The 27671-nt window shown below is 39.9% G+C and overlaps 1 protein-coding gene across 1 annotated transcript in view; it reads right to left on the reverse strand.

Moving 5' to 3' along the window:
• The window catches only part of LOC125480030, a gene marked incomplete at its 3' end in the record, with an annotated part of 115300 nt that overhangs the window by 14284 nt on the left and 73345 nt on the right, over positions 1–27671 (reverse strand). The window contains exons 2-3 of the mRNA XM_048590244.1: positions 22891–23249; positions 22007–22755 (exon numbers count right to left, since the gene is read on the reverse strand). Of these exons, the coding sequence (XP_048446201.1) occupies positions 22007–22755; positions 22891–23249 (1108 nt within the window). The remainder of the gene's footprint in view (positions 1–22006; positions 22756–22890; positions 23250–27671) is intronic.

Consider the following 27671-nt stretch of genomic DNA (forward strand, 5'->3'; position numbering starts at 1 on the left):
AAATCTGCCCTATTTGTTTCTTCATATCCATCATCTCTTTCTCGTTATTTTCTATCCGGTTGTTTTGATTTTGCAACCCCTGCGAAATAGAGGTTAGTAATTGCATAGCTTGATTACTTTCCAAGGACGTACCTGAATGAGATGATGCCGAAGGTTGTTGGGATTGTTGGGGTGCATACGGCTTGGAATAAAAACCAGGGGGGTTTGGCCTAAATCCTCCTTGTTGGGCAGCTTGTTGTGGCTCCCTCCATTTGAAGTTTGGATGGTCCCTCCATCCGGCATTGTAAGTGTTCGAGTATAGGTTGTTTTGATTTTGTCCTTGGAAACCAATTGCATTGGCAGATTCCCACCCACCATTCTCGATTAGTTGAGGGCACTTGTCAGATGGATGCCCTTGAATTGAGCACACGCCACAAACTTGGTGTTCTTGTGCTTTTGGACCAATCACAACCTGAGAAACAAGAGAAGTAAGATTAGCAAGTTGTGATTGAATTTCAGAAATAGCACTCACCTCATTTACACTTTGTTGCCGTGGGGCTTCCCTTTGGCCCACTCCTTCATATTGTTGAGCGTTGAGCGCTCGGTTGGCTATGAGAATCTTGGCATCCCTTGGTGTTTTGTCCACCAATGCTCCTCCCGCTGATGCATCAAGCATTTGACGTTCGATAGGAAGGAGGCCCTCATAGAAATATTGAAGGAGAAGTTCCTCCTTCATTTGATGTTGAGGACATGAAGCTACAAGGCCCTTGAAGCACTCATAATAAGCCGGGAATGTCTCACCATGATTCTGTTGAATACCACTAATTTTCTTCCGTAGGAGAATCACTCTCGAAGTAGGGAAGAATTTCTCCAAGAAAGCACGCTTCATACTCTCCCACGAAGTCACAGTTCCCGGGGCTAGTTCGTAGAGCCAATCTTTGGCCTTGTCCATAAGTGAAAATGGAAAGGCCTTCATCTTCAATATACTCCCATCCACAGTGACGGGGGTCATGCTCGAACAAACCACCTCGAACTCCTTCAAGTGTTTGTTGGGGTCTTCCATAGACAAGCCATGGAACTTCGGAATATGGTGTAACAAACTGGATTTGAGTTCAAACACCTCAGTCTTCCCCTCTGCAACCGTGGGGTATTGGATACAAAGAGGCAATGCATTATCCAAACCCGAGGCCGAAAGCTCCTTGATGGTTCTATTATCTGCTGCCATGGCTTGTTCTTCTTCAAAAATCTGATCCGTGGGCTTTTCTTCTACACCTACTTCGTCTTCTTCAAGCCCAAGTTGTGGTGGAGGTTGTGGTGGCTCTTGTTGACTCCTCGTTCTCCTCAAAGTGCGATCAAAATCACCATCAAAGTCGGAAATGTTCTCTATAATAGGCCGAGAGCTACGAGTCATACATAGTACCTGAAAAACAAGAAAACAAACAAACTAAGAATCTGAAATAAGAATGCACGAAAAACAAAAAATAAAAAATAAAAATAAAGACAAGGGATTAGCAACGTTGCTAATCCCCGGCAACGGCGCCAAAATTTGATGCGAGAATTACTTGACACTCAAATTAAACCCTCGTTTGACAATTGTAGTAGAATGGATAAGTGAGGGATCGTTCTAAACCGGGGATTAGGAGGGCTTGCTAAAACCTTCTAAATTGACTTAAAAACGTAAAAACAATATAAAACACTAAACTAGACTCAAAGAATGTGAAACTAAATGTTAAAACACTAAGACAAACCAAAAGAATCAAAATGCTTTAAAAACACAAACTAAATTGATTTCTAACTATATTGAACATTAAAGCAAAAGGGGGATTGAGGTTTGACGAAAATTGAAATAACGAAACAAGTTAATAACTAGACAGAATGTAATTGATGAAATAAGATGGTTGGTAAATTAGCTAGAGGTTCTTTCTCCACACATGATATTTATGCATATGAATCAATTTCCAGTTATTCCTTCATTGAATTATGAACGACAATGCCCCAAATTAACCGTGACATCACTAGTTAACCCTCAGATTTTCCTTATATTATTGGATTGGATGGCATCATTCGACAACCCAAAATATTCTCAAAAGTTCCCTACATGTCATCATAATAGAGATACAATCGAAGATCATTAAGAATAATGAAAACCATAAGCATTGACAAAGCATTTGCAACCATGACATCATGTTACTCATGCTAAGAATTAAACTTAACGCGATCGTGACAAGCGACCTTCACTACTTTCAAGTATAAGTTAGTAACGATTATGTGAAACCTTCTTAAACTTTAGCCACATATTCATGCATGCTAATTAAGTGTCGACCCTCAATCAACAAACACAAATAAGTTAATCATCAAATAGTTAAGCCAATTGCATTCACGAATCAAGAGTTCATAACCGGAATTCATCAATTCATATTACATAAATAATCATGGTATTGAAATCACCCCTAGCCAAAAAGGGTTTAGTTCCTCATAACTTTGAAATCAAAGAAACACCTAAACATTCCAACAACTCAAACTTGAATTGTATGAACGTTTAGGCACTCTTCTCTTCCATTCCTCATATTACAAAACAAAGAGAATTGAATTTAAACATTGAAATCAAAGAAACGCGTAAACATTCCAACAACTCAAACGTGAATTGTATGAACGTTTAGGCCCTCTTATCTTCCTCTTTATTGTGGCACAAGGACTAAGGGATGTTGTTGGTGTGTTGAATGGATTGGGGGATTATGGAAATGGAAGAAATGGAGGAGAAATGGAAGGGAAATGGAGAGAAACTCACGGCTAGGGAGAAGATGGAAGTGTTTGTGGTGTGTTGTGTATGAAATGAGATGATCCTTGAATGAATGAATGCAAGGGTATTTATAGGAGGAGTGGAGGTGTATATGGCTATTTGTTTAATGTGTTTGTGTATTATGATGAATGCATGTGAGTTAAAGAGGGAGAATGTGGTGAAATGATGAAGTAGGAAGGTGGAAATGCATGTGAGATGTTGGAAAGGAAATGGGAATATAAGTAGGCCACGGCATGGGAGTTGTTTTGTTGGTGTAAATGTGCCATGGTTGCAATGATGAAGAATAAAGGGTGCATGTGGGGTGGAATTGAATGAATGCAAAGTGAATGAATAATGAAATGAGTTAAAGAGGGAGAATGTGGTGAAATGATGAAGTAGGAAGGTGGAAATGCATGTGACTTGTTTGTGGAATAAAGAATGAATGGTGGAATGATGAAGAGTTGCATAAAGAATGCATGTAGGGTTAGCTAGGTTGGCTTTGTTTGGGTGCATGTGTGTTAATGGTGGTTTTGCATGTGAATTGATGGATTGTTTTTTATGGAATGGATGGTTCTTTGCATGGCTTTTGAAGTGATTGTGGGCTTTGGAATTAGAAGGAAATGCATGGCCTTGGGGTTGGTTTAAGAGAGAATGGGCTAGGCCCTTTGTTTTATGTCCAAAATGAATACAAGGCCTTCAAATTCGTCCAACACTTTGGCTCCAATCATATGCTATCCATTCCAAGCCCAATTTTGCTCCAAAATGCTCCAAAATGCATCTTTTTGCTTCCTTAGCCATATGAACCTAAAAACACACGAAAATGGCTTAAACTACTAAAACAACTATGAATTAACAACATAGATGCACGAAAACAAGCTAAGTAAGTCGCCTAAATATGCTCCTATCAATGACGACCAAGTAAAGGGGGATTGGATTTTGGACGAAATTAAGGTAAAACCAAACAGATTTAAAGACTTAAACAACTTTGGACGAAATTAAGGAAAACTATGGGTGATAAGCTAGCTAGAGGGTCCTTCTCCACACATGACACACTTGCGTACAAATTGATTTCCAGTTGCTTTTCCAATAAACCATGAACCTCAACGCCCCAGATTAACCGTGATTAGCACTAATTAACCCTCAGATTTCCCTTAAGTTATTGAATTGGATGGGATACGCATCGGCAACCAAATTATTCTTCAATAGTTCCTTACAAGAATAGCATAATAGAGATACAATCAAAGATCATTAAGCTTTGTGAAAATCATAAGCATTGACAAGGCATTTGTAACTATGAAAAGCATGATACTCTTGCCAGGAATTTACTTAACACGATTGTGACTAACAACCTCCACTACTTGCAAATATAAGTTCATAACGATTAGGTGAAATTCCCTTATATTCTAGCATCAAATTCATGCATGAAAACTAAGTAGGCCTCCTTACTCAACATACAAGAATATGTTATCAATCAAGCAGTTAAGCAAATTGCATTCACGATTTATGAAACAATAATGGGATGAAATCAATTCATATCACATATATGTTCATGGCTTTGAATTCTCCTTTAGCCAAAACAAAATTAGTTCCTCATGTTCGCACTTAAACAAGAGATAACTTAAATTAAACATTGAAAGCAAAAGATAGAATACACCTAGAAACGCTCCAACAATCCAACGTCTTGAATGGCAAGCATAGCTCCATAGGGATTTTCTGAATTTAGGCTCTTGGGGTATGGTGGATGTTATGGTGTGAAATTGTGGTAGAGGGTGGTGCTTATGAGTGCTGTGGCATCATTATTTATGTGGTGAAGGGAAGGCACGAAATTGGGCTGAAAAGAAGAGGAATTAGGACTCCAAATCACCAAAGAACAAGGACACTTTCAATCAGATTTCAGGGAGGGCAAGGAATGGTCCTTGTGGCAGATTCTAGAACTTCTAGAAAGGTTACATGTGGCATAAACTTAGGGCACGAAAATAGGGCTTCTAGAACCTGATATTTGGGTGATTTAATGTGAAATTGATTCCTCTTTGCAGCTGGAATTAAGGTAGCAAAAGATTAGGATAGGATAAGCTAAGATAAGGTTGGATAAGGCTTAGATAAGATAAGGTTTATTTCGATAATGTTCCTTATTTGTAGTTGATTCCTTATCTTCAATGCTTCCAATTTGTTTCTCCAGATATTAAGTACATTCCTAGCCTTTCTTGAACTTCAAATTCGTCCATCCACCTTGCTCCATATGCAAGTTATCCATTCCATGCCCAAAACTTCTCCAAATAGCTCCAAAATGCACTTTCTTGCCAACTTTGCCATTAGGACCTACAAAGACACAAAAATAGCTTAAAGCACTATAATAAATGGAAACTAACTATGTAAATGCAAGAAAACAAGCTAACTAAATAGCATAAATATGCTCCTATCAAATTCCCCCACACTTAACTTTTGCCAGTCCTCGAGCAAAACAAAGAAAACAAAACACTACCTAAACCTTCCAACAATTGCCTCAGGGATTTCCAATGTAACATGACATGTTAAAAATCACTACGCCCATAGATTTTAGCTATCCCTAACCTCGGGCATATACTTAATCGCAGTCACCACTCACTAGCTTGCATTTAATCAATTAAAACAATTTTTTGAATGTAGTAACATGCCTTAGAGAATTCACTCAATTCCTCACTAGATATACTCTCTATTTTCTCACAGATTTTCTGACTACACTTCCTACACTAGGTATATGTGAGAAGATTGATGTAAATGATAGGAGCATATTCATGCGACTTAATTAGCTTGTTCTTGTGCATTTATGTTGTGTTTCCTTAGTCATTTTAGTGTTTAAAGTCACTTTTGTGTGTTTTCAGGTTATAAAGCCAAAGTGTGCAAGAAGATGCAAATTGGAGTCTTTTGGAGCAAAAGAGGAATGAATGAGATGAAGACTTGAAGAAATATGAATTCCTACTCCAACGAGGATTCCTACTCCAACAAGGATTCCTACTTGAAGTAGGAAAGTTAACCCTAGGTTTCCCATTTTGGTAACCTTTCCTAATCTTAAACGTCCGTATTTTCTAGCCACTTTGAAGGCCTCGTAGGCACTTTAGGACACAAAACAAAGGCCCTAGCCCCCTTAAACCCCTTTGTCGTGGCCTTTCCCCTTCTCCCCTTCCCTTGCCGTGCAAGGGGGGGCATTTTTGTCCCATTTTATGCACTTAAAACACATGCTCCTGCCTAAACTAAACCCTAGCCGCACCTTGCAGCCACTTCCCTTTTAATTTCTGATTTAATTTCCTAATTCTAGAAGCCTTTGACTTAATTTTAGTTAATAAAAATAAGCTAGGGTTTTATTTTCTGAAACCCTATATAATCTAAAGCCTAGCCGCACCCTAGGAGTTTCTGGGAATCACTCTATTATTCATTCACCCTAATACCTATCAGCCGCAGCTACCATCACCCAAAAACCTCTTTTCCGCAGCCTTCTCCATCCATTCTAGCCACCTCCCATCTCTGCCGCAACCATTCCCACCATTCCAGCCACCATTCAAACCTCCATACACCTTCCACAACCCTTGCCGCAACCCTTCACCTCCCTAAAACCATTCCCAAACCAAAATAGCATCCAAAAACCCCCTAAACCCTTTCTGCCGCAACAAGGAGAAGAAGAAGGAGGAGCTTGACGTGCATAAATTCAACGTGGAATTGTTGGGCGTTCTAGGTGTAATCAATCTTTTGTTCTCTATGTTTAATTTCAATTTTGTTTCTCTTTCTGTGAACCTAAGAGGCTAAATCCCTAGTAGCTAGGGGGTGATTCAAAACCATGTTTATGCTTGCAATATAAATTGATTACCTTTGGTTGGAATTTCATGAGTTGTGGATTCAATTTGTTTAACTGCTTGAGTGATAACTTATTTGTGTATGTTTATTGAGAGTGCACGCTTAGTTTTCATGCATGAATATGATGCTAGAATATAAGTGAGTTTCACCTAATAGTTACAAACTTATATTCACAAGTAGTGAAGGTCGCTTATAAACGATCGCGTTAAATGAATTCTTGGCACTAGTTTCATGCTCATCATAGTAACGAATGCCTCGTCAACACTTATAGTTTTCATGATGCTTAATGATCTTTGATTGTATCTTTATTGTGCTTTTCACGTAAAGGACTTTTGGAGAATGCTTTGAATTGTTGTATGCGCTGTCCCATCCAATTCATTAACTTAAGGAGAACTTGAAGGTTAATTTAAGCGAACCTAATTAACCCGGGGTGTTGAGTTTCATGATTCATCGAAAGACCAACTAAAAATCATCTTGCATGCAAGTGTGACATGTGTGGAGAAGAACCTTCTAGCTAGCATTCCATCCATATTATCATCAAATTCGTATTTACATTTTGTCTTTATTACAATCTGTGCACTTTGTTTAATTTCGTCAAAAACTAAATCCCCCTTTACTTTAGTGTTCAATTTAGTTAGAAAGTGTCTTAGTTTGTGTTTCTAGGTGTTTTGATTCAATTTATCACCCAAATTCGTCCAAATTAGTGTAAGTGCTCAAAATTGCCCAGATTGTGCTTTTAAGGCAGTTTTGAGTGTTTTGGTGTTGTTTTGAGTCTCTTGGTTTGTTTTAGTGTTTTAAGTGTTTAGTTTTGCATTCTTTGAGTCTAGTTTAGTGTTCTAACCTTTGTTTTACGTTTTTGAGTTAGTTTTCAAGTGATTTAGCAATCCCTCCTAATCCCCGGTTTAGAACGATCCCTACTTATACATATACTACAATTGTCAAAAGAGGGTTTTAATTTGTGTGCTTATATATTTCGCATCAGTAAACATGTAGACTAACACTCACATATGTTATAACAAATAAGGCAATTTTTGGAATTATTAACATGTATATGATCTCATGAATGAAATGCCACTACTTAGACACGAGAACCAGGGACACCATATGCTCATACCAATTCTAAACTCCACATATTGAAACACATAACAATCAAGATCAAAGTCTAAGGGTTGTAATGGGGCTAAGGTATTGGCTAACAACGAAAGGTAAGGATAAACAAAAGTTCTTAAAGCAATAGTTAACAAAGTAATGAAATAAACACTTAGAATTAACTTTTGAATGTAGAAACCAACTTTAAACACGAAAGGAAGATTCACACATCACTTAGGGCCAGATTCAAACTTTTGGACCCTTTCTTCATCAACCAATACTTGTGATTTCATTCTCACTTATTTTCAACTCTTTTTCTTTCTTTTCTTCAACTTTTTCTTCTTTTTTTTTTCTTTTTCACATTTTTTTTCCCGTGCCCTTTTCTTTTTCTTTGGCACACTACACATACAACCTCATAGCATTCCAACGAAAATCCTTCCCCCACACTTGTTTTTTCTACAAATTGTGGATCAAAAGGAATTCCCTCTAAGTCATGCTCCACTATACTTTAAGAACAAGGATATGGATAGTCCTATTCTAGGCTAGGTAAGGATAATGTGGTTAACAAAGAAAACTAGGCTAACCCTACAATACATATGCAAAGGGGTAAGGCTTTTTGGCTCTGGTTTAACTGAACAACTTCATCTTGTTATATGTTATGCACTCAATTTTATGCTTTGAATGAAATGGGCATGAGTTCTAGTATTTGGAACTATAATGATGAAACGCATTCTAAGTAGCAACCAATCAAAGAAATAATGAGATCATGCAACGACTTTAGAAAACAAAAACATCTCAGATTAATAACTCTCCAAATAAAGTTTAGGCTCAAGTCTGTTGATGCGAACTATATAAGCACACAAATTAAAACCCTCTTTTGACAATTATAGTATATGTATAAGTAGGGATCGTTCTTAACCGGGGATTAGGAGGGATTGCTAAATCACTTGGAAACTGACTCAAAAACGTAAAACAAAGGTTAAAACACTAAACTAGACTCAAAGAATGCAAAACTAAACACTTAAAACACTCAAACAAATCAAAAGACTCAAAACAACACCAAAACCCTCAAAACTGCCTTAAAAACACAATCTGGGCAGTTTTGAGCACTTTGACTACTTTGGACGAATTTGGGTAATTTGAATCAAAATACTTAGAAACACAAACTAAGACACTTTCTAACTAAATTAGACACTAAAGTAAAGGGGGATTGAGTTTTTGATGAAATTAAATAATATGCACAGTGATGCGTGAAATTATACGCGCACAAATTAAACCCTCTTTTTGTCAATTGTAGTAAGTACGTAAGTAGGGATCGTTCTGGACCGGGGATTAGGAGGGATTATTAATCACTTGGATTTGACTTCACAAACGTAAAAACAAGTTTAAAACACTATTTGATGCGAAGAATGCAAAACTAAAAATAAGAAAGATTAAGACTAAGACTTAAACAAAATATGGGGGGGGGGGATTTAGGTTTGGACGAGATTAAACTAAAATGGATAGATTGCAAAGAAAACAAATTGTAAATACGAATTTGACGGAAATGAATGGATGGGAAGCTAGTTAAGGGGTTCATCTCCACACATGTTATACTTGCATACAAAACGATTTCTAATTGCTTTTCAATGAACCATGAATTCTCAACACCCCGGGTTAATTAGGTCCGCTTAAATTAACCGTCAAGTTTTCCTTAAGTTAATGAATTGGATGATTGCATACGACAACCCAAAGCATTCCTCACAAGTTCCCTACATGAATTGCATAATAGAGATACAAGCAAGAATCATTAAGCATCATGAAAACTATAAGTGTTGACGAGGCATTTGTTACTATGATTGCATGAAACTTATGCCAAGAATTTGCTTAACGCGAGTGTTTATAAGCAACCTCCACTACTTGTGAATATAAGTTCATAACTATTACGTGAAACTCACTTATATTCTAGCGTCATATTCATGCATGAAAATTAAGCGTGCACTCTCAATAAACATACATAAATAGGTTATCAATCAAATAGTTAAACAAATTGAATTCACAACTTATGAAACGCAATTAGAAGTAATCAAATCATATTGCAAGCATAAACATGTATTTCGAATCCCCCCTAGCCAAGGGGGGTTTAGTTCCTCATACGTACAAGACAAAGAGAATTGAAATTAAACATTGGAATCGAGGAAAACCAACACCTAAAAATTCCAACAACTCAAACTTGAATTGTATGAACGTTTAGGCACTCTTCTCCTCCTCTTCGTTGTAGCATAAGGTCTAAGGGATGTTGTGCAATGATGGAGGAATAAGTGCATGTGGTTGAATTGGTGGTGAATGTGCATGGCAAAGAATGGATTTGGCTGCAATGGTGTGTAATTGGGCTAGGGTTTAAGTGCATGAAATGGACCCAAATTGCTCCCCCTTGCATGGCAAGGAATGGTGTTTGTGTTAAGCCCACGGCAAGTTGAATGTAATTGGGTTAGGGCCATTGTTTTGTGTCCTCAAGTGCATACAAGGCCTTCAATTTCATCCAACACTTGGGCTCCAAGCATAAGCTATCCATCCTTAGCCCAATAGTGCTCCAAAAGGCCCCAAAACACTCCACAATGCATCCTTTCGTCTAACATGTCTTATGATCCTGAAAACACACAAAAGAAGCATAAAGGACTAAATAACTAAAGAAACATAACGTAAATGTACGAGAACAAGCCGTTTAAGTCGCATGAATATGCTCCTATCACACAGAATGTAACTCAAACAGATTTTAAATATGAATTTGATGAAAATATGGATGAATGCTAGCTAAAAGGTTCTTCTCCACACATGTCACACTTGCATACAAGATGATTTTTAGTTGGTCTTTCGATGAATTATTGAATTATGAAACTCAACACCCCGGGTTAATTAGGTCCGCTTAAATTAACCTTCAAGTTCTCCTTAAGTTAATGAATTGGATGGGACAGTGCATACGCAATTCAAAACATTCTCCAAAAGTCCTTTACGTGAAAAGCACAATAAAGATACAATCAAAGATTATTAAGCATCATGAAAACTATAAGTGTTGACGAGGCATTCGTTACTATGATGAGCATGAAACTAGTGCCAAGAATTCATTTAACGCGATTGTTTATAAGCAACCTCCACTACTTGTGAATATAAGTTCATAACTATTAGGTGAAATTCACTTATATTCTAGCGTCATATTCATGCATGAAAATTAAGCGTGCACTCTCAATAAACATACATAAATAAGTTATCAATCAAACAATTAAACAAATTGAATCCACAATTCATGAAATTCCAACCAAAGGTAATCAATTCATATTGCAAGCATAAACATGGTTTCGAATCACCCCCTAGCTAACTAGGGATTTAGCCTCTCATGTTCACAGAAAGAGAAATAAAATTGAATTTAAGCATAGAGAACAAAAGATTGATTACACCTAAAACGCCAAACGAATCCACTTTGATTTTCTGCACGTTTAAGCTCCTCTTTCTCCTTTCTTCTTGCTGCGGTAGAGATGGTGTGGGTGGTTTTTGGATGTTATTTTGGGTTGGGAATGGATTTAGGGAGGTATGGTGGTGTGGCAAGGTGGTGGGATGATGTATGGAGGTGTGGATGGTGGCTGAAAGGGTGGGAATGGTGGCTGCAATGGTGGGAAGGCTGCGGCAAGGTTGGATGGTGGCTGGAATTGATGGAGAAGGCTGCGACAAAGGGAGAAGATGGAAGGGTTCTTGCGGCTGAGAGGTTTTGTGGCTGAAAATATGAAAAGAATGAATGAATGGAAGAGAAACTAGGGTGCGGCAAGCTTTAGTTTATATAGGGTTTAGAAAAATAAAACCCTAGCTTATTTTTATTAACTAAAATTAAATTAAAAGCTACTAGAATTAGGGAATTAAATCTAAATTAAAGGGGATGGCTGCAAGGTGCGGCTAGGGTTTAGGTTAGGAGAGGGAAATAGGGTTTAAGGGCATGACATTGGACCTAAATACCCCCCCTTGCACGGCAAGGGAAGGAAAGAAAGGGATTGGGCACGGCAAAGGGTTTTAAGGGCCCTAGGGCCTTCGTTTTGTGTCCTAAAGTGCCTACAAGGCCTTCAAAGTGGCTAGAAAATACGGACGTTTAAGATTAGGAAAGGTTACCAAAACGGGAAACCTAGGGTTCACTTTCCTACTTCAAGTTGGAATCCTTGTTTGTCACATCCCGGCCCGGGCGAGACCACTTCCCGGGCCCGCTTCACCACCGTAGCACGATATTGTCCGCTTTGGGCTTACCATTCCCTCACGGTTTTTTTTTTGGGAACTCACGAGCAATTTCCCAGTGGGTCACCCATCCTGGGATTGCTCTAGCCCCCTTCTCGCTTAACTTCGAAGTTCCTACGGAACCCGAAGCCAGTGAGCTCCCAAAAGGCCTCGTGCTAGGTAGGGATGGGAATATACATTTAAGGATCACTCCCCTAGGCGATGTGGGATGTCACAATCCACACTTCTTAGGGGCCCGACGTCCTCGTCGGCACACACGCAACCAGGGTTAGGCTCTGATACCAAATTGTCACATCCCGGCCCGGGCGGGACCACTTCCCGGGCCCGCTCCACCACCGTAGCACGATATTGTCCGCTTTGGGCTTACCATTCCCTCACGGTTTTGTTTTTAGGAACTCACGAGCAATTTCCCAGTGGGTCACCCATCCTGGGATTGCTCTAGCCCCCTTCTCGCTTAACTTCGGAGTTCCTACGGAACCCGAAGCCAGTGAGCTCCCAAAAGGCCTCGTGCTAGGTAGGGATGGGAATATACATTTAAGGATCACTCCCCTGGGCGATTGATAGGAGCATATTTAGGCGACTTACTTAGCTTGTTTTCGTGCATCTATGCTGTTAATTCATAGTTGTTTTAGTAGTTTAAGCTATTTTCGTTTGTTTTTAGGTCCTCATGGCAAAGGGAGCAAGAAAGTGCATTTTGAGGCTATTTGGAGCATTTTTGGGCATGGATTGGATAGCTTAATCATGGAGCAAAGAGGATGGACGAAATTGAAGCCTTGTATGCTCTTTGGGAGATAAAACAAAGGGCTTAGCCCAATCAAACAATCCTTTGAGCCATGTAAAACCTCTAGCCCAATCAAACAATCCATAAAAGCCATGCAAAACCACCATTCACACACACATGCACCCAAAACACATCTTTGCCGTGAGTTTCCCCTTGCCTTTCCAGCTTTCCCCTTCATTTCCAGCATTTCACTTCATCATTGCACCACATTCTCCCTCTTTAATCCACATGCATTCATCATCATTCACCCTAGATGCCACTCATATGCCTTCACATTCATTTCCAACAACAATCACTTCAAAGCCATGCATTCACATGCATTTCCAGCAAGAAAACACCCTAGTCGTGGCCTTCACATGCATTTCCAGCATTCCCTTTTCATTAATGTAGCCACCATTCACTCTTTAATCCACATGCATTCATCATCATTCACCCTAGTTGTCACTCACATGCATTCCCTTCAATAAATCAGCCAACACATGCACCCATCACCCAAAAACAACTCCTTGCCGTGCACATGCATTCCCCTTGTCAATTCCAGCTTTCCACCCACTTTCCTAGCTGTTTTTCACATGCATTGCAGCCACATTCTCTCACATTCTCACCCATTCTCTCCCTATAAAACCATGCAATCCCATCACACAATCCAATTCATTCCACACCTCCATTCATACACTACACAACACACAACACATCCTGAAATAAGCCTTGTCGTGGGTTCCCTTCCATTTCTATCATTTTTCTCTTCTATTTCCACCACTCCCCAACCCTCCAAAACACTATCCAACCATTCCTCCATACAAACACCAATCCAAACCTATCCGTAGACCTTGTGCCACAACAAAGAGGAGGAGAAGAGTGCCTAAACGTTCATACAATTCAAGTTTGAGTTGTTGGAATTTTTAGGTGTTGCTTTTCCTCGATTCCAATGTTTAATTTCAATTCTCTTTGTCTTGTACGTATGAGGAACTAAACCCCCCCTTGGCTAGGGGGGATTCGAAATACATGTTTATGCTTGCAATATGATTTGATTACTTCTAATTACGTTTCATAAGTTGTGAATTCAATTTACTTATCTATGTGATTGACAACTTATTTATGTATGTTTATTGAGAGTGCACGCTTAATTTTCATGCATGAATATGACACTAGAATATAAGTGAGTTTCACCTAATAGTTATGAATTTATATTCACAAGTAGTGGAGGTTGCTTATAAACAATCGCGTTAAGTAAATTCTTGGCATAAGTTTCATGCAATCATAGTAACAAGTGCTTCGTCAATGCTTATGGTTTTCATAGAACGTAATGATTCTTGCTTGTATCCCTATTATGCAATCATGTAGGGGACTTGTGGGGAATGTTTTGGGTTGTCGTATGCAATCATCCAATTCAATAACGTTAGGAAAACCTGAGGGTTAATTAGTGCAATTCACGGTTAATCTGGGGCGTTGAGAATTCATGGTTTATTGAAAAGCAATTAGAAATCATTTTGTATGCAAGTATAACATGTGTGGAGATGAACCCCTTAGCTAGCTTCCCATCCATTCAATTCCATCAAATTCGTATTTACAATTTGTTTTCTTTACAATTTGTGCATCTTAGTCTAATTTCGTCAAAACCTCAATCCCCCCCCCCCATACTTTGTTTAGTCTTAGTCTTAATCTATCTTATTTTGAGTTTTGCATTCTTTGAGTCTAGTATAGTGTTTTAAACTTGTTTTTACGTTTTTGAAGTCAAATCCAAGTGATTAACAATCCCTCCTAATCCCCGGTCCAGAACGATCCCTACTTACATACTTACTACAATTAACAAAAAAAGAGGGTTTAATTTGTGTGCTTATTTAGTTCGCATCAAATTTTGGCGCCGTTGCCGGGGATTAGCAACTTTGCTAATCTCTTGGATTGTTTTATTTTCTTTTGTTTTTTTTATTTTATTCCAGATTCTTAATCTTGTTTTGTTTCTTGTTTTAGGTACTAGTTTATGACTCGGAGTTCTCATCCGATTCGTGAACATATCTCAGGCTTTGACACCGATTTCGAGCGAGAATTGAGACGAAAGAGAAAGAACCCAGAACCTAGCGAATCAAGTGAAAGCTCCGAGTCCGTTTCTGAATCTGAAGAAGAGAAACCCAAGACAATAGTGGGTGAAGTAGACATGGCAGGAGACAACCGAACAATCAAGGAGCTTTCCGCTTCGGGATTGGACAATGCCGCACCCCTATGTATTCAATATCTTAGGGCGGCTCTAGGCAAGACCGATGAGTTCGAATTGAAGTCTAGCTTGCTGCATCATATTCCTAAGTACCATGGGCTGTCCATGGAAGATCCAAACAAGCATTTGAAGGAGTATGAAGTTGTATGCTCAAGCATGACACCATTAATGTTGATGGGAATATTTTGAAGATGAAAGCTTTTCCATTCTCTCTTGTGGAAAAGGCTAAGGATTGGCTTTATGAATTGGCACCCGGGACAGTGACTTCTTGGGAAAGCATGAAGAGAGCGTTCTTGGAGAAGTTCTTCCCTACTTCAAGAGTCATTCTCTTGAGGAAGAAAATTAGCGGAATCCAACAAAGTCAAGGAGAATCTTTTCCGGCATACTATGAGCGTTTTAAAGCCCTTGTTGCATCATGTCCTCAACATCAAATGAAGGAGGAGCTTCTCCTTCAATACTTCTATGAGGGCCTTCTTCCCATTGAAAGGCAAATGCTCGATGCTTCGGCGGGAGGTGCATTGGTGGACAAACCTCCTATGGCAGCCAAGACCCTAATTGCAAACCGTGCTCTAAATGCACAACAATATGAAGGACTTGGACAAAGAGACCCCCACGGCCACAAGTGAATGAGGTAAGTTCTATGCCCGAAATTCAATCCCAATTAGCTAACCTTACTTCTATTGTTTCTCAGTTGGCCGAGGGAATGAAGATTCAAGGACCAATGGTATGCGGGGTGTGTTCTATCCAAGGACATGCTTCTGAGACGTGCCCACAACTCATCGAGAATGGAGGAAGGGAAAGCGCCAATGCCATAGGTTATCAAGGCCAAAATCACCAAAGAAATGATCCATACTCAAATACATACAATCCGGGTTGGAGAGACCTGATGCGAGAATTATACGCACACAAATTAAACCCTCTTTTTGTCGATTGTAGTAAGTATGTAAGTAGGGATCGTTCTGGACCGGGGATTAGGAGGGATTGTTAATCACTTGGATTTGACTCAAAAACGTAAAAACAAGTTTAAAACACTATACTAGACTCAAAGAATGCAAAACTCAAAATAAGATAGATTAAGACTAAGACTAAACAAAGTATGGGGGGGGGGGGAACTGAGTTTGGACGAATTTAAACTAAAATGGATAGATTGTAAAGAAAACAAATTGTAAATACGAATTTGACGGAAATGAATGGATGGGAAGCTAGCTAAGGGGTTCATCTCCACACATGTTATACTTGCATACAAAATGATTTCTAATTGCTTTTCAATAAACCATGAATTCTCAACACTCCGGGTTAATTAGGTCCGTTTAAATTAACCGTCAAGTTTTCCTTAAGTTAATGAATTGGATGATTGCATACGACAACCCAAAGCATTCCCCACAAGTTCCCTACATGAATTGCATAATAGAGATACAAGCAAGAATCATTAAGTTCTTTGAAAACCATAAGTGTTGACGAGGCATTCGTTACTATGATTGCATGAAACTTATGCCAAGAATTTACTTAACGCGATTGTTTATAAGCAACCTCCACTACTTGTGAATATAAGTTCATAACTATTAGGTGAAACTCACTTATATTCTAGCGTCATATTCATGCATGAAAATTAAGCGTGCACTCTTAATAAGCATACATAAATAAGTTGTCAATCACATAGATAAGTAAATTGAATTCACAACTTATGAAACGTAATTAGAAGTAATCAAATCATATTGCAAGCATAAACATGTATTTAGAATCCCCCCCTAGCCAAGGGGGGGTTTAGTTCCTCATACGTACAAGACAAAGAGAATTGAAATTAAACATTGGAATCGAGGAAAAGCAACACCTAAAAATTCCAACAACTCAAACTTGAATTGTATGAACGTTTAGGCACTCTTCTCCTCCTCTTTGTTGTGGCACAAGGTCTAAGGATGATGTTTTGGAGGGATGGAAGTGTGGAATGGAGTGGGGAGTTATGGAAATGGATGGAGATGGAGGAGAAAATGGAGCAGAAAATGGAGAGAACCCATGGCAAAGTGGAAGTGTTTGTGGAAGATGGTGTGTGTTTGTGTTGTGAATGGAGGTGTGGGAATTGAATGACAAATGAATGAAGTGTGTGTGGTTTTTATAGGGAGAGAATGGATGGGAGAGCATGTGAATTGCAGCTAGGAATGATTAAAGGGGTGTTGCTAGGTTGGAAATGCATGTGGAATTGCAAGGAGGAAAGCTGAAAATGGCATAAGGGATGCACGGCAAAGTGTGTGGAATGCTGAAATGGATGTGGCTAGGTTGGAAAGGTGTGGAATGTGGCTGCAATATGAAAAGAATGACTAATTAATGTATGTAGGGTGCAGCTAGGTTGGAAAGGTGTGGAATGTGGCTGCAATTTAGGGAAAGGAAATAGGTTTAATGCAGAAATAAAAGGGCAAAGTGGCTGCAATGATGAAGACAAGCTGGAATTGATGTGGAAGGCACGGCAATGGTTGTGTTTAGTGTTGGAAATGCATGTGTTTGCATGTGAATGTTGTTTGTGTGAAGTATGTGTGAATGCATGTGGATTAAAGAGTGAATGGTGGCTGCAATGATGAATACATGTGGTTGAAATGAAAGGGAAATGCAAAGGGATAGGAGTGCACGGCAAAGGTAAGTGTTTGGTGATGGGTGCATGTGTTTGCTGATTTTTGCATGGCTTTGATGGATTGTTTGATTGGGCTAGAGGTTTTGCATGGCTCAAAGGATTGTTTGATTGGGTTAGGCCCTTTGTTTTATGTCCTAAGTGCACACAAGGCTTCAATTTCGTCCATCCTCTTGGCTCCATGGTTAAGCTATCCAATCCATGCCCAAAAATGCTTCAAATAGCCTCAAAATGCACTTTCTTGCTCCCTTTGCCATTAGGACCTAAAAACAAACGAAAATAGCTTAAACTACTAAAACAACTATGAATTAACAACATAAATGCACGAAAACAAGCTAAGTAAGTCGCCAAAATATGCTCCTATCAAATTCCCCCACACTTAGCTTTTGCTAGTCCTCGAGCAAAACAGAAAAACAAAACAAAACGAAACAAAACAAAAGACAATCTAAACCTTCCAACGTTGCCTCAGGGATTTCCAATGCACATGACATGTTAAAAATTCATTATCTCCACAGATTTTAGTCATCTTCACACTTAAGTACACTCTTAATCATAGTCACCACATATTAGTTCACAATTAAGCATTTAAAACCACGTTTTGAATGTAGTAACATGCCTTAGAGAATTTGCTCAATTCCTTACAAGATATGCACTCAATTTTCACTCAGATTTTCTAACTACACACCCTAATCTAGTCATATGTGAGAAGATTGATGTAAATGTGAAAACGAACACTCACATATATGTATCTCAAAGGAAGCAATTTCTGGAGTTAATAAGCATGTTTAGGTATGATCTCATGAATGGAATGCTACTACTTAGACGCGAGAACTAGTGACACCATATGCTCATACCAAGTTCAAACTCCACAAATTGAAACACATAACACTCAAGATTGAAGTCACGGGTTGTAATGGGGCTTGGGGCGTGTGGATAACAAAGAAGGGATATGGAAAACAAAGGTTCTTAAAGAAATAGTCAGCAAAGCACTTGAATCAACTTAGAATTCACTTTTGAATGAAAACTCAACTTTTGAAAAAAAAGGGAGAATTTAGACAATTTAGGGCCAGAATTGGTGTCTTGGACCCTTTCTTCAATCACTCATTCTTTCATTTTTCTTTCAAGCTCTTTTTTCTTTCTTTCTTTTCTTTTCAGTTTTTTTTTTTTTTTTTTTTTTTTGAATCTCAAAACATACATAAACACTTAAGAACAAGCATTCCTTCCCCCACACTCATTTTCTTGCATATTGTAACTCAAAAGGAACTCATTTAAGTCATGCTCACTATCTTTTAAGAACAAGGGTGTGAACTGTCCTAAACTAGGCTAGGTGAGGATAATGTGGGTTAACAAGGAATAAAGGCTTAACAAGGCTCAACGGGGTTAACTTAAACAAATAATGAAGTAGGATACACGGCAATTTGGCTTTGGTGGTGGTCACTACACAACTTCTTCTTGAATATGTGTTATGCAAATCAATAACATGCTTTGAATGAAATGGGCATGAGTTCTAGCATTTGGAACTATATGATGAAACGCCTTCTAAGTAGTAACCAAGCAAAGAATAATGAGATCATGCAACGACTTTAGAAATAATAATGCACATATTTTAACTCTCCAAATAACGTTTAGGCTCAAGTCTCACAAGGTTGTAGCGTTTGTTTGAGTTCCTTCCTTCAAGCATGTTACAAAAACTAATTTTTCTTTTATGATTGCATGTGAAGTCATACATTATAACCATAACCAAGCATATACCAAGAGTAAATCAAACTTTTCTCCATGCTTATAACTCTTTTTAACAGTCATGCAATTACAAACCAAATCCTGATCATTGTGTTGGAAGGTGACCTACGACACAAACACACAAAAACGACTCAAAACACTCTTTTTAGGCTTTTCAAAACATGTTTTTCAAATTTTTATGTGATTTTTGGAGTTATAAAACAAAACACACTAAAACACTCTAAATCAGCTTAAAAACATTTTAAAACAGCAAGGAACAACACTTGAAGTTATGGGTGATAAAATCCAACGAATTTGCATCAACATACTTAGTTACCCCCCCACACTTCAATCAAACATTGTCCTCAATGTTTTAAGCATAGATTCACACAAAACATAAGTAAACACACAAACAGTACTTAAACATACTAAACATGGCAGAACGTATCTAACAAAGAAAAGAGTTTTAGGGATGCAAATCTGGTTATGGAGTGTAAATTCCATCTTCTCCTTGGTAATTGCATTGAGGCTTGATCTTGAGTTTGTCCACAGGCTAATCTTGAACAGGGCTGGAGGATTCTGACACATGGCAGGCAAGCACGAGGTGGAGGTGATGAGCGGTTTCTTTGTTCAATCTTTCCAATTCGTATTGAAGAGGGTTAGAGGATAACTCAGCATATGCAGTTGTTGCGTTTGCTGACTATCCACAAGATTGATGTTTCCTCGTCACTCGTCTTAGCTATTCTCCAAGCCGATGTGGTCCCTTCTCTGGAAGTGTATCAACCTTTGAAGATGACTACTCGAGAGCAACGCTAGGTAAGCAACTAGGGAATAGATTCCAGGTAGTTGGTTCCAGATCAGAAGACTGACTCCAAGTGCCGGCTGATTGCTCACTTTACTTTTGCCATGCGAGTAATAACAAGGACAAAGGAAAAGACAGGGAAAGATCATGATATGAGATACCTTTGCTTTTGCAGAAGCAGCGACTGAATCAGCACATATATTTGTTGCGCTTGTCTCCACATGCTTCGATCCACCGTTTCCTCTTACCTCATCTGTACTTCAGGCATCTGATATCTTTTTTGGGGGATACATCAATGGTTGAATATGTGCTCTCAAGAGAAGAAGAAAACTGAGCATGTTTGAGAGGTTTGGTTGCAGCTACATTCTCGGCCGAGAAAAAGAGTCATGCGTTTTTGGGTGTATGCCTTGCCATGAATGTTGATGTATATAGGAATTGTAATGGCAAGTGGCAATGCGGATGCCACTATGACCTCCACGCGTCTTCTGAAAAGCCGGGAGCTTTTGACAAAGTTGCACACGTTTTCTGAAAAGCCGGGATTTCGGCTTTGTCACCCACGCTTGTCGGCAAAAGTGTGTAGCTGCTTTCTCGGCCTCCACGCGTCTTCAACTTTGTCAGAAATCTTTTGACAAAGTTGAACGCTTTATCTGAAAAGCCGGGATTGCGTCTGAAGAGCTGGCGAACTTTACGCAGGAAAATCCGGCTTTGAAGAGTGGTGTCTCTTCATTTCTGAATCGGTGATTGTGTCGCTTCTCCTTTAATAGAGGTGATCGATCACCTCTAGCATGCACACTTTGAAGATTGCCCAAAAATCATCTCCGGCCCGTTGAGATTTTACTCCATCCAACCCTTCTCTTTTAACTTCTTGAACAATGGCTAGCTCATCTAACCCATCGAACATTTGCTTAGATTTGAGTCTCAGCAGTGATCCGGTCACGCCGCGTCAGGGTAAGGTATGGTGCCCATCTTTCTTATCTTCTAATGGCCCTCTGACAGGTGAAGACTCCGTGATGACGGATGCAACAACAGCTACGATAGTAGCTCGGAACCTCCTCACTCCTAAAGATAGTCAGCTGCTTTCAGGACGGTCCGATGAGTTGGCCGTTCAAGAGTCCCTAGCTCTCAGTGTTCAGTGCGCGGGCTCTTTGTCCAACATGGGCCAACGCCTACTTGCTCGCTCCCGTCAGGTTGAATCATTGATGGCAGAGGTGGAAAATCTCAAGCAAGAGATCAAACAGCTTAAGCACGAGAATAGAAGTTTGCACGTGCTTGCAAATAATTACTCGACAGGCATGAAGAGGAAGCTTGATGAGATGCAAGAATCTCAAGGTCGAATTCAAAGTGACCGTCAAAGGCTTGCGTCTTTCTTCCAGAGGCATCTTTTTCCTGCGTCATCTAGCGTTCCACCAAGGATTGGGGCCTTGAATGATCTATCTTCGGTGCCTCCCGCTCCTATGCCTCTTGCTCCGATGCCTCCCGCTCCTAGAGTGTTGCCACGTAGTGGGGCTTCACGTACACAACCTTTGTGAAGGCTCCATCTTTCTCTTTCTTTGTTAGATACAAAATTTTTTTTTTTTTTTTTTTTTTTCGCTTGTAATCTCTCGGAAATCAATGAACAAGCTTTGTTTTATTCACTGTATTGGGTTGCCTCCCAAGTAGCGCTTTCTTTTACGTCTTGCAGCCAGACGGTACCTCCGTTTAAGCTTGACTAGGTTCCACGGCCTGGAGGGGTACCTCCTTCACGACATGCTCCTCAAACGTCTTGTAATAGGGCTTCAATCGATGCCCATTCACTTTGAATTCTTGTTGCGTCCTTGAACTTTTGATTTGCACTGCACCATGAGGGAAAACATTAGTGACAATAAAAGGACCAACCCACTTAGAACGTAACTTACCGGGGAATAATCGAAGACGAGAATTGAATAACAACACTTTCTGCCCGATTGAGAAGGTTTTGCCTCTAATCATCTTGTCATGGATGGCCTTGGTCTTCTCCTTGTAAATCCGGGTATTCTCATACGCTTCATGCCTAATCTCTTCAAGCTCGCTCAATTGTAGCTTCCTATGGTTTCCAGCCGCGTCCACATCCATATTGAAGGTCTTGACCGCCCAATGTGCCTTGTGCTCAAGCTCTACGGGTAGATGGCACGGCTTGCCATAGACTAGCCGAAATGGGGACATACCAATGGGCGTTTTGTAAGCCGTTCGATAGGCCCACAGTGCATCCTCCAAGCGCAAGCTCCAATCTTTTCTATTCGGCCCAACGGTCTTTTCCAGGATTTGCTTGATCTCTCGATTTGAAACTTCAGCTTGGCCACTGGTTTGGGGGTGATAAGGTGTGGAAACCTTATGCATCACGTTATACTTCTTGAGCAACACTATAATGGTGCGGTTGCAAAAATGAGTCCCACCATCGCTTATGAGCACTCGAGGCATCCCAAATCTAGAGAAAATGTTAGATTTTACAAAGTCTACAACAACTCTAGAATCGTTAGTTCGGGTGGCTTTAGCTTCCACCCACTTTGACACATAATCAACGGCAAGTAAAATGTACGTAAAACCAAAAGACATAGGGAACGGACCCATAAAATCAATACCCCAAACATCAAAGATTTCAACAACAAGGATTGGGGTTTGCGGCATTTGGTCTCTTTGGCCTATACTTCCGGTCTTTTGACATCTATCACATGTTAAGCAAAAAGCCCTAGCATCTCTAAACAATGTAGGCCAATAAAAACCACTTTCAAGAACCTTAAACGCTGTGCGTTATGTGCCAAAGTGTCCACCACATGCATATGTATGGAAAAAACTCAAAATGGAATTAAATTCAGATTCATGAACACAACGACGCACAATCTGATCCGGGCATATTTTCCACAAATAAGGGTCATCCCAAACATAAAAACGTGCCTCCTTTTTTAATTTATCACGTTGAGCTTTGCTTAAGGTGTTAGGAACTTGCTTAGACACCAAAAAATTAACTAAATCAGCATACCAAGGGTTACTTACCTCAACGGATAGAAGTTGTTCATCCGGAAACGTTTCTAAAATGGGAAGGTCCTCTTCTTCACGCACCATTCGACTTAGGTGGTCAGCCACCACGTTTTCATATCCCTTCTTGTCCCTAATTTCAATGTCGAATTCTTGAAGTAAGAGCATCCAACGAATGAGCCGCGGTTTAGCCTCCTTTTTAGTGAATAAGTACCTAAGAGCTGCATGGTCAGAAAATACAATCACTTTAGTGCCAAGTAAATATGAACGAAACTTATCTAAAGCAAACACAACGGCAAGAAGTTCTTTTTCCGTGGTAGAATAGTTTAGTTGAGCATCATTCAAGGTCCTAGAAGCATAGTAGATGGCGTGGGATTGCTTATTCTTCCTTTGACCCAAAACAGCCCCTATTGCATAATCGAATGCATCACACATGAGCTCGAAGGGCAACGTCCAATCAAGTGGAAGGATGATAGGTGCCGTGGTAAGCTTGTCTTTGAGAAGCTTGAATGCCTTCTCACACTCCTCGTTGAACTCAAACGTCACTTCTTTTTGCAGGAGACGGCATAAGGGTTGTGCAATCTTGGAGAAATCCTTGATGAATCGCCTATAGAATCCTGCATGGCCAAGGAAAGAACGAACCTCTCTAACAGAAGTAGGAGAGGGTAAGTAACGTACAAGATCTATTTTAGACTTATCAACTTCAATTCCTTTTTCAGAGATGATATGACCCAAAACTATGCCTTGTTTAACCATAAAATGACATTTTTCCCAATTTAAAACAAGGTTAGTTTCCACGCATCTTTTCAAGATTAAAGTAAGATTATGCAAGCAATCATCAAATGAGTCCCCAAAAACACTAAAATCATCCATAAATACTTCAATTATCTTTTCAACATAATCTGAGAATATACTTACCATGCATCGTTGAAAAGTGGCTGGTGCATTGCATAAACCAAATGGCATACGACGATATGCAAAAGTACCAAATGGACAAGTAAAAGTGGTCTTTTCTTGATCATCCGGCGCTATGACAATTTGATTATATCCCGAATAACCATCAAGAAAGCAATAAAAAGAATGACCGGCCAACCTTTCAAGCATTTGATCAATGAATGGCAAAGGGAAGTGATCTTTCCTTGTTGCGGTATTTAGGTTCCTGTAATCAATACAGACACGCCAACCTGTTTGGATACGGGTTGGCACAAGCTCATTCTCGGCATTCTTCACCACTGTCACTCCGGACTTCTTTGGAACACATTGCACCGGTGATACCCAACGGCTATCAGAGATCGGATAAATCACTCCACAATCAAGAAGTTTGATAATCTCCTTTTTCACAACTTCCATCATTGGAGGGTTGAGACGGCGCTGAGCCTCTCGAGTTGGTTTAGCCCCCTCCTCTAGAAGTATGCGATGCATGCACGTAGTCGGGCTAATTCCCCTAATATCGGCCAAAGTCCACCCAATGGCCGTCTTGTGCTCTTTCAACACTCGGATCAACTTCTCCTCCTCTTTGGCCGTGAGTGATGAGGAGACAATGACGGGCAATGTCTCGTTGTCTCCCAGAGAGACGTACTTTAAATGATCGGGCACTGGTTTAAGCTCAAGTACGGGTGCCTGAATCACTGAGGGTAACAACTTATTAGTGGAAACTGAAATTGAAATTGGGTTAGAAGGCTTACCATGGTGTTGAGGTAGTGACTCAAGGGCAGCCACTATCTCGGCCTCTTCCACACTTCTAGGCACAGCAAAACCAAATTTTTGCCCAATTCCTTGTGCAATTGTTGTTTCAAGTGTATCCCTCTCCAAAGAATCGAGAAAATCCTGCGCCAAATCATCAATTATATCAATAGAAAAGCAAGAATGATCGTCCTTAGGAAATTTAATACTTTCAGAAAGATTGAAGTCAATGACTTCCCCATCAAATTCCATCGTTAAAGTTCCTTTAAACACATCTATCTTGGTGCGGGCTGTTTTCATGAAGGGCCTCCCTAATAGAATCGGAAATGGGGTGGAATGGGGTGAATCCTCCATGTCAAGCACGTAGAAATCCGCTGGAAAAATCAAGTTACCAACCTGCACCAAAACATCTTCCAAAACACCCTTTGGATATGCATTAGAACGATCGGCTAATTGAATAATCACACCATCATTTTTAAGCTCACCTAAGTTCATAGATGCATAAATAGAGTATGGCATAACATTAATCGAAGCCCCTAAGTCTAACATGCATTGTTCAAACTTAGTATTACCAATAACGCACGGAATTGTAAAACTACCCGGATCTTTGCATTTAGGGGGTAATTTCCTTTGTAACATAGCAGAGACATTTTCACTTACTTGAACCACCTCTTTGTTCGAAATCCTTCTCCTTGTTGTACAAAGTTCTTTTAAAAACTTAACATACATCGGGACTTGCTTAATCGCATCAAGGAGCGGGATATTGACTTGAACTTTCCGAAAGGTCTCTAGAATGTCCTTCTCGGCTTCTTCCTTCTTTGATTGCCTAAACCTACCAGGAAAGGGCACATTTAGTGGAATAGAACTCAAAAAAGTTGAATTGGGACTTACCTTGGTGGTTTGGGACGGTTTAGGAGGACTAGATGAATACGGCAAGGTTTGGTCATCCTTGGCCGTGGGCTTTGCTCCCTGTGCTTCTTCTTTCAGCAACTTGTCCTCCTCGTCTTGACTTGATTTGGATGTATTTGAGTCCGTTCCAACCTGTTTACCACTTCTCAACATGATGGCCTTAGCGGTTTCAAATCCTCCCTTTGGGTTCATATCGGTTGAACTGGGCAATCTGCCTTGTTCTCTAATTTGCCCCATAAATTCGGCAATTTGACCCATTTGCTTCTCCAAATTGTCCACCCGTTTGTCTTGGATTTGTCTCTCCTTATTTTGAGTTTGTACTTCCTGCGTCAAAGTAGTAAGTAACTTAACAACTTGATCATTGTCCAAAGACATACCTGAGGTTGTTGGGGCGGATTGCACTTGGTTTTGATTAGGGACGAATGGCTTTGTATAAAAGCCCGGTGGTTGCTGCCTAAATCCTCCTTGGGGTTGTTGACCTTGTTGGGGGTTTCGCCATTTGAAATTCGGATGATCACGCCAACCGGGATTGTAAGTATTAGAAAACGGATCCCCACATGATTGGTATTGGTTGCCATATCCCACGGCATTGAGTGTCTCCCACCCTCCATTCTCGATCAATTGTGGGCACGTGTCCGTAGGGTGTCCTTGCATGGAGCATACGCCACAAGAAGCTACGGTTTTGACTTTTGGACCTTCCACCACCTGAGAAAGCAACGTAATAAGGTTAGCCATTTGATTTTGAAGTTCGGATATGGCACTTACCTCATTGACTTGGTGTTGCCGTGGGGTACTCCTCTGTCCAACGCCTTCGTATTGTTGAGCGTTCAATGCTCGATTAGCAATCAAGACCTTTGCAGCCATGGGTGTCTTGTCCACCAATGCTCCACCCGCCGAGGCGTCAAGCATTTGACGTTCCATTGGTAAGAGCCCCTCATAGAAGTATTGCAGAAGCAACTCCTCCTTCATCTGATGTTGTGGACAAGAAGCAACAAGAGATTTAAAACGTTCATAATACGTAGGAAAAGACTCACCTTCATTTTGTTGGATGCCACTAATCCGTTTCCTCAAGAGAATGATTCTTGAAGTTGGGAAAAACTTCTCCAAGAAAGCTCTTTTCATACTATCCCAAGATGTAACCGTTCCGGGTGCTAACTCGTAAAGCCAATCCTTCGACTTTTCCAAAAGTGAGAATGGAAAAGCCTTCATCATCAGAATGTTCCCGTCGACATTTACGGGTGTCATGCTCGAACAAACAACCTCGAACTCCTTGAGATGCTTGTTGGGATCTTCCATGGAAAGCCCATGGTATTTCGGAATATGGTGCAACAAGCTTGACTTCAACTCGAATTCATCGGTCTTGCCTTGGGCAGCCGCAGGGTATTGAATGCATAATGGTGCGGCATTGGCCAATCCCGAAGCGGAAAGCTCTTTGATTGTTCGGTTGTCCGCTGCCATGTCTACTTCACCCTCTGTTGTCTTGGGTTTCTCTTCTTCAGATTCAGAAACGGACTCGGAGCTTTCACTTGATTCGCTAGGTTCTGGGTTCTTTCTCTTTCGTCTCAATTCTCGCTTGAAATCGGCGTCAAAGACCGAGATAGGTTCACGAATCGGATGAGAACTCCGAGTCATAAACTAGTACCTAAAACAAGAAACAAAACAAGATTAAGAATCTGGAATAAAATAAAAAAAACAAAAGAAAATAAAACAATCCAAGAGATTAGCAAAGTTGCTAATCCCCGGCAACGGCGCCAAAATTTGATGCGAGAATTATACGCACACAAATTAAACCCTCTTTTTGTCGATTGTAGTAAGTATGTAAGTAGGGATCGTTCTGGACCGGGGATTAGGAGGGATTGTTAATCACTTGGATTTGACTCAAAAACGTAAAAACAAGTTTAAAACACTATACTAGACTCAAAGAATGCAAAACTCAAAATAAGATAGATTAAGACTAAGACTAAACAAAGTATAAGGGGGGAATTGAGTTTGGACGAATTTAAACTAAAATGGATAGATTGTAAA

The sequence above is a fragment of a genome, unplaced genomic scaffold, assembly GCF_019419815.1.
Source record: "Pyrus x bretschneideri cultivar Hongxiangsu unplaced genomic scaffold, Pyrus_bretschneideri_v1 Contig31, whole genome shotgun sequence".
Taxonomy (NCBI): Eukaryota; Viridiplantae; Streptophyta; class Magnoliopsida; order Rosales; family Rosaceae; genus Pyrus; species Pyrus x bretschneideri.